The sequence below is a fragment of the Mus caroli genome, chromosome 13 (genome assembly GCF_900094665.2).
Source record: "Mus caroli chromosome 13, CAROLI_EIJ_v1.1, whole genome shotgun sequence".
In the NCBI taxonomy this organism is placed as follows: Eukaryota; Metazoa; Chordata; class Mammalia; order Rodentia; family Muridae; genus Mus; species Mus caroli.
In genome coordinates this window covers 20,531,628-20,551,445 of record NC_034582.1, presented here as the reverse complement: position 1 = coordinate 20,551,445, position 19,818 = coordinate 20,531,628, and the positions used below count along the sequence as shown (strand labels likewise).

General features: G+C 44.1%; 2 protein-coding genes across 7 annotated transcripts in view; both read right to left on the bottom strand.

Moving 5' to 3' along the window:
* The window catches only part of Armh2 (armadillo like helical domain containing 2), a 6,022-nt gene extending 4,913 nt beyond the window's left edge, over positions 1-1,109 (bottom strand). The window contains exon 1 of the mRNA XM_021180922.1: positions 765-1,109. Within this exon, the coding sequence (XP_021036581.1) occupies positions 765-1,050 (286 nt within the window). The 5' untranslated portion in view covers positions 1,051-1,109. The remainder of the gene's footprint in view (positions 1-764) is intronic.
* Positions 1,110-8,112: 7,003 nt separating this feature from the next.
* Ripor2 (RHO family interacting cell polarization regulator 2) overlaps positions 8,113-19,818 on the bottom strand; it is a 224,789-nt gene continuing 213,083 nt past the window's right edge. For 5 of the 6 annotated variants that reach the window (XM_029468441.1, XM_029468439.1, XM_021180186.2 and 2 more), the window contains 4 exons: positions 19,198-19,400; positions 17,619-17,702; positions 16,383-16,473; positions 8,118-10,305 (listed from right to left, as the gene is read on the bottom strand). In XM_029468441.1, coding sequence (XP_029324301.1) covers positions 10,205-10,305; positions 16,383-16,473; positions 17,619-17,702; positions 19,198-19,400 — 479 coding nt within the window. In that variant the 3' untranslated portion in view covers positions 8,118-10,204. Of the gene's footprint in view, positions 10,306-16,382; positions 16,474-17,618; positions 17,703-19,197; positions 19,401-19,818 lie in introns of all 6 variants that reach the window. The other variant, XM_021180185.1, reaches the window with a different exon arrangement.

Here is a 19,818-nt window from a genome sequence, read left to right as displayed (position 1 = left end):
TTCTTCCTTCCTTCCTTCCTCTTTCTTTCTTTCTTTCTTTCTTTCTTTCTTTCTTTCTTTCTTTCTTTCTTTCTTTCTTTCTTTCTTTCTTTCTTTCTTTTTTTCTGTAGCCTTGGCTGACCTTGTGTAGACCAGGTTATCCTCAGACCTGCAGAAACTTTTCTGCTTCTTCCTCCCAAACTGGGAAATACAGATGTGTACTACCACATCTGGCTTTGTGAATATATATGTGTACCACCATGCCTGGCTGTGTGATAACAGTTGTGTAACGCCACTCCTGGCCCTGTGATTATAGATGCATACTGCCATGCCTGTCTGTCTGTCTACTTTACAAACTATAACAATAAAATATTTGGCACTTATATATGTCATCAAAATTCTATCACAAAGCTAGGCATGGTAGTGCATGCCTTTAGTCTCAGCATGGGGGAAGCAGAAGCAGCTAGATCTCTGAGTTCAAGGCCAGCCTAGCCTACAGCAGGAGCTACAGGACAGCCAGGGCCACACAGAGAAACCCTGTCTCAAAAACCAAACCAAACCAAACCAAACCAAACCAAACCAAACCAAACCAAACCAAACAAAACAATTACATCTTGATGATGATAGTGATGGTGATGGTGGTGGTGATGGTGATGGTGATGGTGATGGTGATGATGATGATGATGTTAAACAACACTAATAATCCCCACTAAACTGCTGGGCTCTAACTAGCAGAAGCAGACTGAAGCACCTATAGTGTTAGCACAGTGGTTCAGAAGCAGTACCTGTGAAAGACAGTAGTCCGATTTTCTGGGCAGCCTGAGCTCTCTTATCGAGGGATAGTCTTGTATTCTTCAGGATGCTGCCAAGCTCCAGAATCTTTTCTCTGTGAAAAATGTAGTCAGTCGTGGTGGTTGGTGTCTCTTCCTTTTGCGGTGAAGCAAAAAACCGTCTCTTCACCTTATTATCCCAGAAACTTCTGAGGCTCGCCGACAGGTTTCTGAAGAGTTGACATGTCTGACTGCAAATACTGCAAATCCGTCCACAAATACCCCGATTCTCATAGGACATTGGTGTTTCTGTGCGTAGGCGGGGCTGGAGTTCAGTCAGTAGCACTGGAGCACACTGCCCCACAAGGAGATAGAACGGAATTTAGGGCACTGCCTGGCAACATGGTAGAACACAAAGAAGAGAGGGGCCAGAAGCAATAATGCCTAGCCTGGCATTCCAGGCCCCTTAGGACTAGAACAAAAGCAAGCTGAGCGTCTCTGGGACCACATACTCTTAAGTTTAAGTGTTTCCCCCAACACATAGCTCACAACTGTCTTGTCTTATGCTGGCTCACTGGGGACTTTCTTCTCCTTGACCTATCCACTAGCTTCTGAGTGGCTTTTTCTGGAACCTGCATAGGCGATTGCAAGGATGTGGTGCTTGTTTTTGTTTACATCGTAGATTTCCCCTGTTTTGATGACAGAGCTGAAGCCATCAAGAGAACCATCTGTCCCTTCCATTGTATCTACCCACCTGTCTGCCCATGTCTTCTTTCCTCCTGTGCCTGTGGCGGTAGCTAACTTCTCCCAATCCCCTAAAAGACACTACTCCTCTATTTTTCCCTTAGTACATCGCCAACTGGATCCCTAAAGGTGTGTATACAAGGACCTGGGCTTTAAGTCAAGCCTTTCAGCTGGGTGTGGTGGTATCCACCTATCATTCAAGCATTTGGGAAACTTCTGCAGCAGGCCTTTGAGTACGATGACGCTAACCTGGGCCATACATAGCAAGATCCTGTCCCAAAAAGCCAAAACAACTCAACTCTTCTTTTCTTTCTTTCTTTCTTTCTTTCTTTCTTTCTTTCTTTCTTTCTTTCTTTCTTTCTTTCTTTCTTTTAAAGAATTATTTATTCATTTTATGTACATGAGTGCACTGTAGCTGACTTCAGACACACCAGAAGAGGGCACCAGATCTCATTATAGATGGTAATGAGCCACCATGTGGTTGCTGGGAGTTGAACTCAGGACCTCTGGAAGATCTGTCAGTGCTGTTAACCGCTGAGCCATCTCTCCAGCCCCCAAACCATTCTTGATTCTGTGTACTCCATCTTTCCTCTGGATAGATCAGCTGAGCTCACATGGCAGCTTTAAATAACGTCTACATCCTGAACACTCAATTTCATGTGTTTAGATTGTCTTCAGACCGGACATTGCCATTTGACTATAATGATCTTAAATTCCCAAGCTCAAGTGATTCTCCGGTATCAGCCTCCCCAGTTATCTGGGACCATAAGTGTACAGCACTGCATTAGGGTCACACAAGGACATACTCCCTCAGCCCCTATCAAACACACACACACACACACACACACACACACACACACACGCTCGCATACACAAACGCACATTTGAAGACAAGGTCTCTACAAGTGTGGCTATGAGTTGGGGTTATACACATGCATGTGCAGTCACTGGCCAGAAGTAGATCTGGAACCCTAGGCAAGTTCCATCTTTTTTTTTTTTTTTTTTAAACTAAAAGATTTGTCTTGTTTTTTGTTTTTATGTGTATAAGCTTTGCCAGTATGTATGTCTAAATACCACGTGTATGCCTTCTGACTTGGAAGTTGGAAGAGGGCATTGGATTCCCTGCAGTTATGGATTGATTATGGGCTGCCATGGACGTCTATAGAGTGAACCAAGCTCCTTCGCAAGAACACGGAGTTTTCTTAAGCACTGAGGAATCTCTCCAGCCCCTAAAGATTTTTTTTTTCTTTTTGGTAACACTCTGCCGGCACCCAGAGGTACATTCACATAAGCCTCACCCCATACCTATACCACATACTGCAAAAGTAGTGAGTTTGAAGCAGACTTAACTAACTGAAACCTTGTCTCAAAACACACACACACTCCAAATCCCCAACTCCAATATATACAAATACTTAGAGGCAAGGTGTATGTCCTTGTGTAATTGAACTTGATGTAGTGGATGTGTGTGTGTGTCCATACATGAGTACAAGGGCTTTAGGAGGCCAAAAGAGGACCCTGGATCCCCCTGAAGCTGAACTTTACAGATGGGTGTGAGTTGTCTGACTTGGGTGAACTGGGGTCCGATCTGGAAGGTAGTAAAGTTCTCTTAACTACTGAGCGATTTCTGCAGCCTAACCCCTGAGACCTTGATTTTACTGTCTTAGTAAATCAGGCACTGTGACTGTGCTCTGAGGCTCAGTTTTGTGGGGTGTGTGTGTGTGTGTGTGTGATTTTGTTTATTTGTTGAGACAGAGTCTCACTCTGTAGCCTTGGGTGGCCTGGGAGTTGCTATGTAGACAGGCAGGCCTTGAATGCATAGAGATCTGCTTATCCACTTGCCTCAGCCTCTCACAGTTCTATCATCTATCTATCTATCTATCTATCTATCTATCTATCTATCTATCTATCATCTATATCCCATAAATCAGAAAATGTCCTTGACTATGTACTTCTGTTACATAAAAGTATAAGGATATAAGGAGTATAGAAAATTTAAAACATCAACCATGGTACTTTTTCAAAGCCTTTGTATTTCTTGCCTCTGGAATATTATTTTTTAACATTTATTTTTATTTTATGTGTATGTGTGTTTTTCCTGAGTGTGTTTGTATACCGTATGTATTCCTGGTACCCCCAAAGGACAGAAGAGGGTGTGAGATACTTGTGAGCTGCCTTGTAGGTGCTGGAAATTGAATCCAGGTCCTCTGGAAGAGCAGCAGTGCTCTTAACTCTTGAGCCATCTCTCCAGCATCCTGGAATATTCTTTCCAGAGATAATCTACATGCTTTCTCTGTTCAGTTTTCAACCATACTTTTTTGTATGCCTTTTCTGGTCTTTAAATTTATGACCTTTGACCTTACACCTTGCCTCTTCCTCTGCAACCTCCCTTCCTCCAATCCCACTTTGGAACCAGAGTTCAAACTCAGAGCTTCAAGCTTGCGAAACATTTGTTTTAATGCTCGGTTATATCCTTGTGGTGGTTTGAATATGCTTGGCCCATGGGAAGTGGCACTACCAGGAGGGGTAGCCTTGTTAGAGGAAGTGTATCCCTGTTTAGGAAGGCTTTGAGGTCTCCTAGTGCTCAGACTGCACCCAGAGTGGAGAGACCCTCCTCTTGGCTGCCTGCAAAAGAGTCTCCTCCTGGCTGCCTTCAGGTCAAAATGTAGAAATCTCATCTCCTTCTAGAGCACCATGTCTGTCTGGATGGGGCCATGCTTCCTGTCATGACAATAATGGACTGAACCTCTGAAACTGTAAGCCAGCCCCAATTGAATGTTGTTCTTTATGAGAGTTGCCTTGGTCATGGTGTCTCTTCACAACAGTGAAACCCTAAGACAGTCCCCATTTTCAACCTAATGTTTTACAGCCATTGGTTTTTCTTTCTTGGTTTCATTTTCTTTTCTTGGCCAGACAATGTGTCTTGCAAGGGCAGCTATTGTTATGTCTTTTGCCCTCACAGCTGCACATCTGGTGCCCAGTCCCTGGTGCCAGTCATAGCAGCGACGATGTAGCAAGTGCTGTTGAACAAGAGAGAAGTTAGAGGATCTGGTTTTTAAGCTCCTCGTGTGATAAAATATCTGAGATGAACAATCAACAAGGCAGAAATGCTAATTCACAGTTTGAGAGGCTAGGTCTACAGTCAGCTGAGTCAGCTAGCTTCCTTGCCTTTGTTTGTTTGTTTGTTTGTTTGTTTGATACAGGGTCTTTCTATACAGCCCTGGCTGACCTGAAAATCACCATGTCTGTCACTATGTAGATCAGACTGGCCTCAAACTCATAGAGATCCACCTGGCTCTCCCTCTTGAATACTTGGATTAAAGGTGTGGGCCATGAGGCCCAGCCCCTTGCTTTTGATCCTAGAGAAAGGTAGACCTTGGGGCTGGCAGGGAGCATGTAGCATGTGGTAGAGTGAAGCTGTTTATTTTATGGTGGCCAGGAGGCAAAGAGACACAGGATGGGCCACACTCAGTGACCTAACATATCCCTGCTAGAATACAGTTCTAAATCTATTACTTCCCAGTAGCACCAGAGGTTAAAGACCAAGCCTTTAGCACATGAGCCTTTGGGGTGTATTTAAGGTACAAACTAACAGGACATGGTGGTACACACTTAATTCCAGAACTTGGAAGGCAGAGTCATGCGGATCTTTTGCGTTTGAGGGCAGACAGGGCCATATAAAGAGACCCTGTAACCAAAACCAACCAACCAAACAAACAAGCAAATGTAACTTGTATCCCCAAATGCTCATACATCATATTAATGAAAATGGCAACAACAACAACAACAACAACAAACAGAACAAAAACCACAAGCTCTCATCTCAAAGGGGACAAAAGAGTTTATTTGGGGGATAAATATGAATGACCATGTGCTGGACACACGGATTTAGGTTATCTCAAATACCAGGTTCCAACATAACAGTCCTACAAACGTTTTATAGTAACAGAGCAGATTAAGTCATATATCAGCGTGCTTTCTGAATAACTTGGTTGGAACATCTGGGAGGGTGGATTATAGTCCCTCTGTGTAGCCTCAGGTATTTCTGATGACATCCTTAGTTTTGGGGTTGGTGGAAGCTAGGGATTTGTTCGTACATTCTAAAAAGACTTATCTACTAGTCACAAACATGTTAGCTCATACACAGAGCTAACAATAAATGGCTATCAAGGGGGCTAAAGCTAGCACTAGATACTTTGTAATTAGGTTCTAGACCTACAACATTCCAATGTCCCCACTGTTATGATCTGACACGCACCCCTAGAATATCTTTAGCCATTTTTTCGGTGCCTGCCAGCTATTTCTTGTTGTTGCTGTAACATGCCTGCCAGTCATTGGGACAGAGAAGTGACTTGGCTCAAGGACATGGTGACCACACACCCCGTTTTGTTCTGTATGTTCTGTATGAGGTTTGCTAATCTTAAGAAATTCCACAAAGCTTTATGTACGGCCCATCAAATCAAAGGTCAATATGAACTATTTTGTCTAAAATATCTTGAGTCAGAGCTGACCACCAAGCAGCCCTTCCTGCACCTATGAATGAGCTCACTGTTGTTTTGTGGCTGACACTGAAGAATGCGACTAATAAGTCAAAAAGTTATGATTATAATACTCATGCTTGTTATCTCAGTGTTCATGATTATAATACTCATGCTTTGTTATCTCAGTGTTCATGATTATAATACTCATGCTTGTTATCTCAGTGTTCATGATTATAATACTCATGCTTGTTATCTCAGTGTTCTGAAACTCCTGTGTCCAACCCCCTTACCTTACTCAGGACCAATCAGCTTAAAGGTTAGCTGATAATACTGTGCCCCACAAGCCAACTGTTCACCTCCTCGCCCTTTGAACTTTTGAACCTGGTTGGTCCTATAAAAAGCCTACCCTGAGAGCAGACTAGTATACAGCAATTAGGCTCCCAACTCTTTTTGTGATCTTGAACGTCCAGTCCATTTATTATGGTGAGCGTTCAGTAAATTATTTTTGCTTGACTGAGATTGATGGATGTGGTGTGTGTGCGGGGCAATCCCCTGAATCCCAGCACCCACGATCATTAAAGTCCTAATTAGTTGGTCAGCCTTTGATGGATGTTTAATGTACAGTGCAGCTTCTTTTCTGGGAACCTCCATTCTCACTCTCCTCATAAAATAGGCATCTAGTCATCTCCAAGACTCCCCAGTTCTTCTACTGCTCAGATGTCCAAGTTAAAAATCTGAGACGCCAGCCAAACTTCATTGCAAATCCAAACTACAGTGGTACCGGATATACATTCCCCTTCCAGAAGGGAGGACTATGGTACCAAAAGAAAGGATCAAAGGTGAAGGTAAAACCCCAGCAGAGAAAACATGATGTCTTCCAGCTTCGTGGCCAGCATATAGGACACAGCAATGTGGGCTCCAAAAGCCTTGCCAACCAGGTGGCTGCTCCCTCAGCCTGGCTCTGCCTACTGCTTGCGGCTTCTTGGGCAGACACGCTACATTCAGGCCATAACTTCTTCCTCTGCAGACTTGGATTCATTCGGTGCAGTTTCATGAGTTGTCGTCCTGGGGTGGGGTGGAGTGGGGTGGGTGGGTACCCCTCACAGGACTCCTACACTGTCACACATGCATGCTTCAGTTTTTTCATCTGAAATCTCAATGGAAGCTCCCGCTGAGGTCATTCTCTGCTGCATAATGAGTTCAAGGGCAGCCTCAGTTATAAAGACCTTGTCCAAACCAGGGTAGGGTGGGCAGAGAACAGGCTAGAGAGGTGGCTCAGCTGTTAAGAGCACTTGCTTTGGATCCCAGGTGGACACTGTATATTTGCCTATAACCTCAGGTCTGAGGAGGGGTGAGGAGACAGGGATTGCTGGGTCTCGTTGGATCCTAGGTTAGACAAATGATCAAAACCCTGGATTCAAAGAGAGCCTCAAAAGAATAGGCAGTGAGGGACAGAGGACATCTGACTTCTCCTGGCTTTCATGTGTGTACAAGTGCAAAGCCCAACATACACATGTACATATTCACACACATATGCAACTAAATCAAGACATCTTTTTAAAAATTGGGAGAAGAAACTCCGAGTGTATTCAGTGAACCTATATTGGGTATAGATGAGAGGCACAGACCAATACAAAGTGGGCAAAGGCCTAGCTAGAACGTTCACTAAGTAAAGACCTTGATACTTACTGGAAGGCTCGTTTTGGTGGGATATCATCACTCAGGCAAGGCAGGGAAGGCTGCTGGCTCAGTCTGAAGGTGTTTTAAGTGGTTGCTTTCCTCCTGTGGACTCTAGTCTGCTACTTTGTTGGGATACAAAATTCCCCTATGCTTTTCACTTCAGGATAGAAGCTCTAGTAGACAATGAGGAGTAGTGTGTTGTATAAATACTAACTCCGGAAGGGACTGGAAAACAGAGAAGGACCATGAGGTGGCTCGGTGCGTGAGGCCCTTGCTGTGTAAACCTGAAAACAATCTGAGCTTGATTCTGGGGTCCCATGTAATGGTGGAAGGAGAGAATGGACACCACAGGGTTGTCCGCTGACCTCCACAGGTGCACCATGTATACCCCTCCTCCACCACGTTATACACACACATAGTAACAGATAAAAATGATAAGTATATATCAGATTCTACACTAGACTAGTAATTAAAAATAATTTTTATTTTGACTTACATGATTGAAAGAGGGATGAATACAAATATCACAAACCTAAAAGCACTTCCCAACCAAAAGCCAGACACAGAGGTGGATACAAAAGATGTGAAATTAATTATCCATGCAATATTCAAAACTGTTTCAAATCCACAAATAAACCAAACAAAAGCCCTGTAATAGCTGTGATTTCACTTTCTACAAAAGAGACATTTCAACCATTTAACAAAGACTGTAGCCTATACATACTATAACTGTACAACATACCTTTAAAATGAGGGATATATGCATATATATAACATTTACAAAAATACAGATATGTACAGTGGGACTTCACAGTTGGAAGGATGTGTTGCAAGAAGCCCGACAAACAATTTTCACTTTAAAATGAAAGGAACTTTTAAAAGTCTTGCTAAAATGTAAATATTGGAACTAATATCTAATTGGTATTTTATACAAACACATCCAGAATACAGTTCACATTGCACCCACACATATTGTTGTGATGTCTTGGCATCCCCACCCCTTGTACACTTTGTAAGAGACTGAATCTCTACGCTGGTACTGAGCTGCTGTGGAAACTATGGGGCAGTTTCCATCTCTCAGGGCATCCTGCTTCCAAGGCTCATGGCTATTCTATAGAAGCAGGAACCACTTTCAGTACCCCAATATTCTATCCAGTGTCAAATTCTACGGTAAGGTAAGATGGACTTTGAAGTGCTGTCAGTCACAACTACAATGTAGTCCAGTGACTTAGGATTCATCCAAAGTCCAGGTTCTCTTAAAAGAGAAATACATCTTTCTGAATCTACAACTTAGGGGTGTGTATTTGTCTTAGAAAAAAAAATTACACATGTAGAACCAGGCCTAGTGGCTTGTGCCTATAACCCCAGCTCTGGAGGCAGAGGCTAGAGAACTCTTGCAAGTTCAAGGTCAGGCTGGACTGTATACTGAGTTCCAGGTTGGTCAGGACTACAATAGGAAGACTCTGTTTCAAGACAAAACAAAAGCCAAACAACAAAAACCAAGAGTGTGATAAAGATGGCTCTGGTTAAAGAACGAAAGCTTAAGCTTTGAGGTTTTGTTTGCTTTTAATAGTATGGTACAACCTCAACGAAGCAGAAGTCTTCCGTCCCTCTCTTAAACCACATGGATAGATGATATGGAATTCTCAGGATGGAAATAGAAACAAATAGTAGGAACTATAAAAAAAAACTAAGCTATAAAACTTAGGTCCCAGCCTTTGATCCCAGCACTTGGGAGGCAGAGGCAGGCAGATTTCTGAGTTCGAGGCCAGCCTGGTCTACAGAGTGAGTTCCAGGACAGCCAGGGCTATACAGAGAAACCCTGTCTCAAAAAAGCAAAAACAAAAACAAAAACAAAAATCTTAGGTCTCCTCAACCCCCATAGCTTCATGTATCCGGGGTTGCCCTGGGAACTCCCTAGGTAGCTAAAGATGACCTTGAACTTATTCTGATCCTTCTTCCTTCTGAGCACTGATTTTATATGGGCAGCATAGCCAGCTTATGCAGTGCTGGGGATAGACCCAAGCTTCCTGCTCCCTAGGCTAGCACTCTACCAAGGGAGCCACATCCTCAGCTCCAAAACTTACTGTCTTATAACTGATCACTTTTGCCAGGCTCTGTAAAAATAAAAAAAACCAACTTTTATTTGCAGTACATTCTTTTTGTGCTTTGTCTATTTAATAAAATTCGGTAACTAAGGGGCCACTCAACCCTGAGAACACAGCAGAAAGATGGCAAGGCATACTATATGTATGTATCCAAATAGCACATGAAGAGTTCAAGCTTACAGATGAACTTCCACAAAGGCATTAAGATGACTACTTTCAAACTCTACTTTGAAGTGCTGTCAGTCAAAACTACGATGCAGTCCAGTGAATTATACACAGCCCTGTTCTGTGGGCTAAGGAAAAGTAGACAGTACAGTGCCATTGGACTTGGACATCTCCGTCTTGGCAGCGGCAGCAGCTCTCTGCTGTCTGGCCACATCACAGCACCCTCTTGAGGCCAGGTATCATCGGAATAGCAGTCAGGCAGGGGTTAACGTGAAATTTAAAAGGCTGTGGCAACTTCAGTTCCATGACGACCTCCCACTTTAACACAATCTCGAGGGAATTTGTCTAATTGTTCGTACGCCAGTCGCCCGTCTTCTCCTGGATAGGGAACATTAAACATGACTACATTACGTATGCATCACACAGAATGAAATGGAACTGTGCTTTGGAGACGTTTTGCACCGTTCCTGGGGATTGAACCCAGACCCTCATGTATGCTAGACCAAACACTTTCCCACTGAGCTGCACCTTCAGCGTTGTATTGCTGTCTTAGCTAGGTACTATGTTAAGGAGAAGTGGTTTTCCATTGTTCTTAACTAGATTGTGGGTTTCTAGGCAATGCTTTGAACAACCAAGAACCTCTGAGTTAACATCAGAGACCAGATGACAAAGCACAAGCCTGTGCCGACTGCTACCAAGTGTGCATGCCAGGCTAAGTTTTGTCTAGTGTTTTAGGGACTTTAGTAAGGCTTAATCCTTGACCTCATTGTATTGAATCTTTATGTAAGTAACTTGAATACAGTCTATATTGGCTTAGTTACATTATATCATATACACACAACATTTTACATCATATCATTATGTACATCCATGTGACTAATGGGAAAAGTTAGGCTTTCAAGTTTCAGCTATAGTCTTTACCCCTTGTAGTGGCTATTCCTGGTTGTCAACTGGACTATATGTGGAATGAACTACAATCTAGAGTTGGAAGGCTCATCTGTGATCCTGTTCTTGAGGCTGGGAGATATATGTTTCTGACCTGGATCTTGGCATGGAGATCTCGAGGCATAGTGACTATGAATCCCAGAAGACTAAGGCAAGGAGATCTCTAAATTCAAGGTCATCTGGGACAAAGCACACACCTTTAATCTGGGCCAGATTTTTAACCTTCTGCTGAAGACCTACATAAGAACATTGGAAGAAGGAAGATTCTCTCTTCTTCACTTGCTTGCCTTGTGGGACTGAGCAACTGCTAGATCCTTGGACTTCCATTCACAGCTGCTGCTGACCATTGTTGGGGAGTTAGACTATAGACTGTAAGGCATCAACAAATTTCCTTACTATATAGAGACTACCTGTAAATTCTGTGACTCTAGAGACCGCTGACTAATACCCCCCCTAAACACACAGTAGATCATTCAGTCTTGTTTATAGCCACCTCCTTTGTTTATTTACGTATTGTGCATGTGTGCATGTCCACTACTGCATGCATGTGGAGGTCAGAGACAACATGCTGGCATCAGGTCTCTCCTTCCACACTGAGGCAAGGTCCCTCATGTTTCTGCTGCTACTCTGCATACGTCACAGCAGCTGGTCCATGGGCTTCTGAGTGAGTCTCTTGCCTCCATCTCCCATCTTACTCTTGGGATGCTGTTATTGCAGATGTGCGTGCTTCTTTCTTGAATGGGTTCTGAGGACTGAACTCATGTTGTCAGATGTGTGCAGCTATCATCTTACCCTCTGAGCCTTCTCTCTGACCCTCGGAGCAACATCTGATATAGCTAACATATTTTGCAAATATATTTTGCTACTATTTTAAAAAACTGATTAAAATGTAAGCATATGAGGAGCCGGGTGTGGTGGTGTACGCCTTTAATCCCAGCACTGGGGAGGCAGAGGCAGGCGGATTTCTGAGTTCGAGGCCAGCCTGGTCTACAAAGTGAGTTCCAGGACAGCCAGGGCTACACAGAGAAACCCTGTCTCGAAAAACCAAAAGAAAAGAAAAAAAAAAAGTAAGCATATGAGGGCTGGGGATAAACCAGGGACAACGTTCATATTACAGAGTGAGCCAAAGACTGCCTTGGTGACACTGGAAGGCTGTCATAAGAAAACAAATAAAAGCCAGGTGTGGTGGCACAGACCTGTAATCCTACCTACACAAGAGCCTGAGGCAGGAGAATCACTACCAGTTCAATCAAAACCTGGACCATTTAGTGAAACCCTGTCTCAGAATGAAATGTTTAAAAGGGGGGTGATTTATCAGGCTCAGTTGTAGTACACTCGCCTAGCAAGCAGGAGACCTTGGGTTCAATCCACAGTTCTCTTAAAAAAAAAAAAAAAAAAAAAGAATGTAGTCCTGGCTGTCCTGGACCTTGTTCTGTAGATCAAGCTATATTGAACTTAGAGATCCATCTGCCTCTGCCTCCCAAGTGCTGGGATCATAGGCAGGCACTACTAAGCCCAGCCCTAGCACAGTATTTTAGACAATAAGTCCCCAGTGTTCTTTTAGGTCAACGGGGAAAGTGAAGCATAGAGATAGATAGAATGCAGCTTTCTTAGAGAGACAAAGTGGGATTTAACCCACTTTCAGTGTTGCGAAGGCAGTCTCTGGCTCACTCTGTAATATGAACGTTATCCCTGGTTCACGCCCAGCCCTCATATGCCTACATTTTAATCAGTTTTTTTAAATAGTAACAAAATATATTTGCGAAATATGTTAGCTATATCAGATGTTGCTATTGGGCCAGAGAGAAGGCTCAGCTGTGCAGAACTAGTCCGTCATGTGAAGGGAAACACTGGTTAACACAATGCTGGGAATATACCGACATGAGTGACTTTGGAGAAGGACAAACCCTCAAAATAGATCCCGAAGTTCTCTACATGTGCCACCAAGCACCTGGAACCCCAAAACCTCAAGTCTAAATGCTTCAGCATTCAAATCCGTGAGCCCTGGGAAGACCCCACAGGTGAGAGCCTTTGCTCCCCTTGTCCTGAAGCCCGTCCCCCTAGCCACAGACATTTTGTTCTATGCCCACCAGCTACTTCATATTGTTACTGTAACATGCCTGCCAGTCACTGACACAGAAAAATAACTTGACTCAGAACAGGGTCATGCTGACCACATGTCCTGTTATGTTCTATATATTATGAGGTTTGTTAATCTTAAGAAATTGCACAACTATAAACTTCACATAGGATCTATCAAATTAAAGGCCAGTATGAACGTTTATGTCTAAAATGTCTTGAGCCAGGGCTGACCACCAGGCAACACTTCCATCCCCTGCGTATGACCTCATTGTGGTTTTTGCATAAGCTGGCCCTGAGAAATGTCCAGCACACAGCTTTGAGCTCTAGAGCCTTAGCTGTTGCCCTGATCAATCAGTCTTTAGATGTGTGTTCAATAAACCATCCCTGTCTAACTGAGATCAGTGTTTGTGTGGTGACTCCTAGACCCCAACACCTTGGACAGTATAGGTTTGTAGTTAAATGTATATAAATGTAAAATGTTACATAAAAATTCCTTCAACGTAGGCATAAACACTTATATAACACACAATTTTCATCTTTAAACTTAAGTTTTATTTCTAAGGTATCTCATGTATATACTAATATTCTAAACTTAAAAAAAAAGGCAATACAATCTGAAGCTCTTTGGATGGAACTCATCTGGGACCAGGGATAGTCAACCTTTACTGATACAGTGGCACAACCAGAGCTGTCCCCCAGGGCATCTTGCTAGCTGTTCTGGCATAGCCAAGGCTATGGGTGAAGATGTTTGCCACCAAGCTTGGGGACCTGAGTTCAACTCCTTGGATTTACATACTGGAAGGACCTTCACATAGGTGCCCTGGCAGGCATGCCCCCAACACGTACACACTCTCCCATGCAAAATACCACAGATCAGTGTTTCAAAAAATGGAAATAGAATTAAATAAAGACTTTGGAGGGAGCAGGGTGCTGGGATCAAAGCTAGGGCCTTGCCCATGGTGACAGGTGCTCACCACTGAGTTACATCTGCCGCTCAAAAGTTGGAACCTGAGTTTTTAGTTGAGCTGAGCAAGCACATGGTGCTGTTACTAGGTGCTATTTTGGATGGTAGATGTTAAGAACTTGGGAGGCAGAGGCAGAGGCAGAGGCAGAGGCAGGCAGATTTCTGAGTTTGAGGCCAGCCTGGTCTACAAAGTGAGTTCCAGGACAGCCAAGGCTGTCTCGAAAAACCAAAAAAACTAAAACCAACCAACCAAACAAACAACCCCCCCCAAAAAAAAACCCCACACAAAACAAAACAAAACAAAACAAAAAACAAACAAAAAACCTCTCTCATTGCACATTGCACAGAGGGTCTCTCAGATATCAAGAAGGTTATAAGGTTGAAGCAAGTATGCACTAGTTGGTGAGGAGCTGCTGTTTGTCCCTCTCAGTGCTTGTCATGACTCTAGCCCTTTGTCATAAGGTGTCCTCTCTATTGCCATTGGGAATACTCAAGCCCTGTATGAATTCAGGCTTCTGTGGGAAAAGTGCAGCAGTAGCCATGCATCAGGGGTCAAGGAAGAGTCAACACTATTTGGGGTGGGGTGGGGTCTTCCAACTCTACTCCATATTAGAAGGTTTTAAAGTCCCCATGCAGAGGTGCCCTGGAGACCTCAGGGAGCAGCCTTATGAGGTGGAACAGAGGCACAGTGACATTAGGCTTCCCTGGAGACTTGGGGATGCAGCAAGTGGAGGAGTCTGAAGAGGGCAGGGAGGCCTGGATGGTATGAGCATCATGGAAAGGGTGGTGGTGAAGCAGATGTGTTGGTCATTCCTGGGGTGCATCTTGGAGTGCAGCTAAATGAGTTTGCAGTACAGGCCACAAGGTACCCCTCCTCAGTTTACCATGGGAAGAGAGATGCTGGTTTTATAAACATCTAGCTATTGTTTATTGTTTTAAATCTTCACTGTTATTTCAGAACCCTGGGGGATTAAAAAGACATTACGCCACTAATACCCTGGGTACATTTTAGAGAATTAAATAACTTCTTTATCTAAAACAGCCATAGAGAATAACTATTTTATCCTTTAAACAAACATGGGCTGGCTAAGCTTCCTCTACAAAGAATGGTGTATTTAACAGCAGCGCCAAGTCTTATTAATCCCATCCCTGTAAAAAAGAAGGGCTCGAAATAATGGGATTTTCATGGTGGTTATAATAACCATAAATCTTCTTCACGTGGTTAAGATGTATTGTCAAACCAGAGTGGCTTTTTTCCTAGTGACATTGGCAGGGTTAGGTTTAAAGACTTTTAGAATTTAGAGCATATGACCATAGTAACATTTTCTATAACTTTCTCCTCCCTTCCTTTTCTTCTCTCCTTCCTCTTCCTCCCTCCCTTCCCATTCCTCTCTCTGTGTGTATATGTGAGGATAGGGACTTTGTAGCCCACACTGGTAGCCCAGGCTAGCCCCAAACTTGTGGCAAGCCTCCTGTCTCTACCTCCAAAGAGCTTGGATTACAGGTGTGAGCTACCGACAACAATTGTCTATTTGATACAGAGTTAAGAGAGATTTTCCATGGCAGGCAGTGGTGGTGTTAATCCCAGCATGCCTTTAATCCCAGCACTTGAGAGGCAGAGGCAGGCAGATTTCTGGGTTCGAGGCCACCCTGGTCTACAGAGTGAGTTCTAGGACAGCCAGGGCTATACAGAGAAACCCTGTCTCGAAAAAAAAGAGAGAGAGAGAGAGAGAGAGAGAGAGAGAGAGAGAGAGAGATTGATTGAGATTGAGAGATTTTCCTGATGGCTGGGGATGGGGCTAGGTTGATGGAGTATTAGCCTAACAGGCACAAAATCCTGGATTTGATCACTAGCACCAAATAAATCAGAGGCCATGTCACACACATGTATGGTTGGCTCTTGGGAAGTGGAGGCAGGAGGATCAGAAGTTCAGGCCTATTTTTTTTAGGGCACACCTGCCTTTAAAAACAGGAAAAAGGAAAGCAAGTCTTTGATATCCTTCTCTCGAGTGTCTACCCAAACGGAATAACAACAACAACAACAACAACAACAAAAGGCATGAACCTTTACAGTGTGAAGGGGAGGGCTATCTGGATATTCCAGAATGAGATGCCAGTAGGCAGGAAGAGGTCACAGTGAGGCCGAGGCATTCTGGTACCCAGTATGCACTGCAGAGCTCAGGCCATTGACTTGGGCATACCATCTCCACACTGGCAGCCATGCTGGGATCTCTACAGCTCCTCTTTGTCTTCTGTGCTCCAGGTCCTAACACTTTGGCTTTCATGAAAGGGTCTCACTGTGTAGTCTAAACTGTCATTGAACTTGAGGTGATTCTCCTGCCTCCTCTTCTAGGAGCAGGGAGTACACAGGCAAGGAGGAAGCCATTAAAGCAGATGACATGAACCTTCCCTTAGGTTCCAGGGAGAATATCAGAAGTAAATGAGCACACAAAAACGAACTCACCAAGAGAGAGGAGGGTTTCCGAGGCCACGGTTCTGATTTCTTCAGTGTCAGACTGACACAACGTCACTAGCATTTTAATGCTTTCGGTGGCCTGCCAGGGAAAACAGATCAGTGCCTGACACTTAGACCTTCAGTCTTCCAGGAGACTAAACAGCTAATTCTTTATGCTCGATCCCATCGATTCTAAAATAACCCTCAGTTTAGAACTCGTGTGCTTGGATTGAAACAACATGTGGTGTGGAATTCTTTTTGAGCTGGGGGCGGGACAGGTGAGGAATTGGTTCACAAAGAAGTCTTCTGTTTCCACAGGGACTGCATTTGGGGGGTTGGGGGGAGGAGTGGGAGGAGAAAAAGGATAGAGTAGGGACAAGACGAGGTGCTCTCAGCTGGAGCTACGCCAGGGTTAAAACCAGGGCTCTTGCTTCATCCTTCACAGCACACAAGTCCAGTGGAACCCAGATAGGCTGCTGTACTCTACGTGTCTACCCATGTGAAGTCTGTAGCAGAGACAGGGAGACGCTCAGCAGCGATGAGTCACAGCACACCAGGAGAGTGCCCAAATAAATTCTTAACCAATGGGGACTTTTTTGGGGGGGCGGGGGGGAGAGGGGGGAGCTCACTGGCAGGTATTTTTTTTTTTTGACCAAGTAACAAGGAAGGCAAAATTTCCCATGGTTGTTTTCCTTCACAGGTCATTAGCTTTTCCTTTTATGACATCAGTCCCTTGTGCCCATCTAAGGTTTTAGTAAGCACTACGGGGTGACCCTCTCGTTGTTTTTCCTGGCACCTCTCCTAGTGTTCCTGTGGTAAAGACGGTCACACATGAGATCTTGTGGGGAGCCACACTTCTGTTGGAGATCTGTAGCCTTTGCTCGTCTCTCCCTGCTCACCAAGGCCTCCCTCCTCTAGCGCATTGACCACTGCAGAACAGCCAGGTACAATCACCATGCAGTCAGAGTGTGGCAAGGCTAAACAGTAATTATTTCCTATTTGGTGAATTTAACAAAAGTCATATGTAGTCCATGTTCAAGAGGAAAAAGGACCCTGACTAGGTGGCTCCAGGGAGACGAGAGACACTGCTACACTACTAGAGAATGTGAATATGGCTTTGAATATGGAAAGCACTGGATATGTCCACATGGTGTGGCCTCTAAGCTTCACAGACATGTGTTTCTCTAGGGTTGACCAGGGATGGGGGCTCTGAGTCTGGACAGGGGTGGGGCTGTAGAGCTTTACCTCTAGGCTCTTTAGGGCCAGACATGCTGCCTTCTGTAGCTGGAGATTGGTCTTCGTTAGTGCTTCGCAATAATAGAGCAAGGCCTGAAGGGGAAGAAGAGATACTGTGAGACATTTTGAACTGTTTGTCACTAATATAGTATGTAAGAACAAAGGAGGTAATTGGGGTAGGGGGATATGGAATATCTTCTCCCATATGTGCTATGTAGATTTTTAATTTTTAAAAACCCGCGTCAGTTTTATTTTATGGGTATGGTGTTCTGCCTGTGTATATGTCTGGGCACCATGTGCATGCAGAGAATGAAGGACAATCTAATCTGCATGGTGAGTTCCAAGCCAGCATGGACTCTATCAGAAGTTCCAAGCTAGGCAGGGGTATCCAGTGAGAGGCGTCCCAGAAGAACGTTGATTGCTCTTCCAGGGGACCCAGGTTTGGTTCTCACCATCTACATAGCAGTTCACAATCAGCTGTAACTTCAGTCTCAAGGAATCTAGTGACCCGCACCAAAGTGGGGGTGGAAATGCCATGGACAGCGGGGCAGAAAAGAACGTAAGCATTGGGAGTCAGGGAGGTGGCTTTAAAACGCTATCGTCAGGGCATCACCTAACTATTGCAGACATGATCTCGCAGCAGCTGGGTGCTAGGCCTGCACAAGACTGGTCTGCCAGGTTTAGATCTGGGAGGGGCTCGTAGGAGGTTCTAGCTCCTGATGTTGGTTATCGATGGATTCTGGGGAGGGTTATTATTTTCAGCTGTGTTCTGAATGGTGTATCTGTTCAGTAGTTTGCAGTTCCAAGGCCGTGGGTACACATACAACCCTGGTTAAAATTCAAAGGGTCAAGGAAAAAAGCCATAGAGGAAGTGACCAGTGGGTGGAGGTGGATATGACCAAGGTGGGAGGAGACAAGAGAAGGTGGGGGTGAGTATACTCAGCATGCACTGTACATGCACACTAAATTACCAAAGAACAAACTTAGCAAAAAAAAGTAAAAAAAAAAAGTTACCCATTTCTGTATTCTAAAATAATAAATTTTATTCTAAAAACCATACCACTTTTGCCTTTAAAAACAGAGCTATGTAGCTTTATGTAGATTAGAGGGCAGTAACTGAAGACGAGGTGCAACACTCTGCTCATGGCTCCCACTGCCTCCTCACACTCATCATATCTACGGGTTGGGAAGCTTTGAATTCTTCCTCTCTAGTCACTTTGAAATATACTTTTAAAAATTGGTGGCTGGAGAGATGGCTCAGCAGTTAAGAGCACTGATTGATCTTCTGGAGGTCCTGAGTTCAAATCCCAGCAACCACATGGTGGCTCACAACCATCTGTAAGGGGATCTGACGCCCTCTTCTGGTTTGTCTGATGAGAGCTACAGTGTATTCATATGCATAAAATAAATAAATAAATAAATAAATAAATCTTTAAAAAATTATGTGATAACCCTAGTATAATCCTATAAGGTAAGTAGCTCCATTCTAAGCCCACCTTGAATTCTCAGCAATCCTCCTGCTTTAGCCAGGATTAGAGCCCAGCTAACAGTAAAGTTAAGCCTTGATACCCACCGTTTAGCATCCTACCTTTTCTCTGAAGTGCTCATTTTTGGAGGCTGCTGCCAAGTAGAGTGTCACAGCCTCGCTGACCTCATTGTCATCCCTGGTGAGCAGCAGGGCCAGCGTCCTGAGGACTTCCTGTTGAGCGGGGAGGTTGCTGGGTGCAAGGTCACTCATAGTCTGCAGCAGTTTCTCATCTCTCAGTGACTGCAGAGTCTGAACCATGGCAACTGGAAGGGGAGGAGCCATAGCTCATGTTCTGATAGCACAGTGGCGCGATTGTTGGGAACACAAGTATTTCATGTATGTTTTCCGTGAAAGCAGACCCAAGTGTGTGTAAAAACTTAGTCTATGATAAAGGCGGTATTTCAAATGACTGTAAAATGTCAAGAGTTTAAATAATTATAATGAGGGAAAATTGTAAGAAAAATGTAAAGTTAAACTTCTACTTTGAAATGGTGGCAGAAGTGGATACTCACAGTCAGCTATTGGATGGATCACAAAGCCCCCAATGGAGGAGCTAGAGAAAGTACCCAAGGAGCTAAAGGGATCTGCAACCCTATAGGTGGAACAATATGAACTAACCAGTACTCCTGAGCTCTTGACTCTAGCTGCATATGTATCAAAAGATGGCCTAGTTGGCCATCA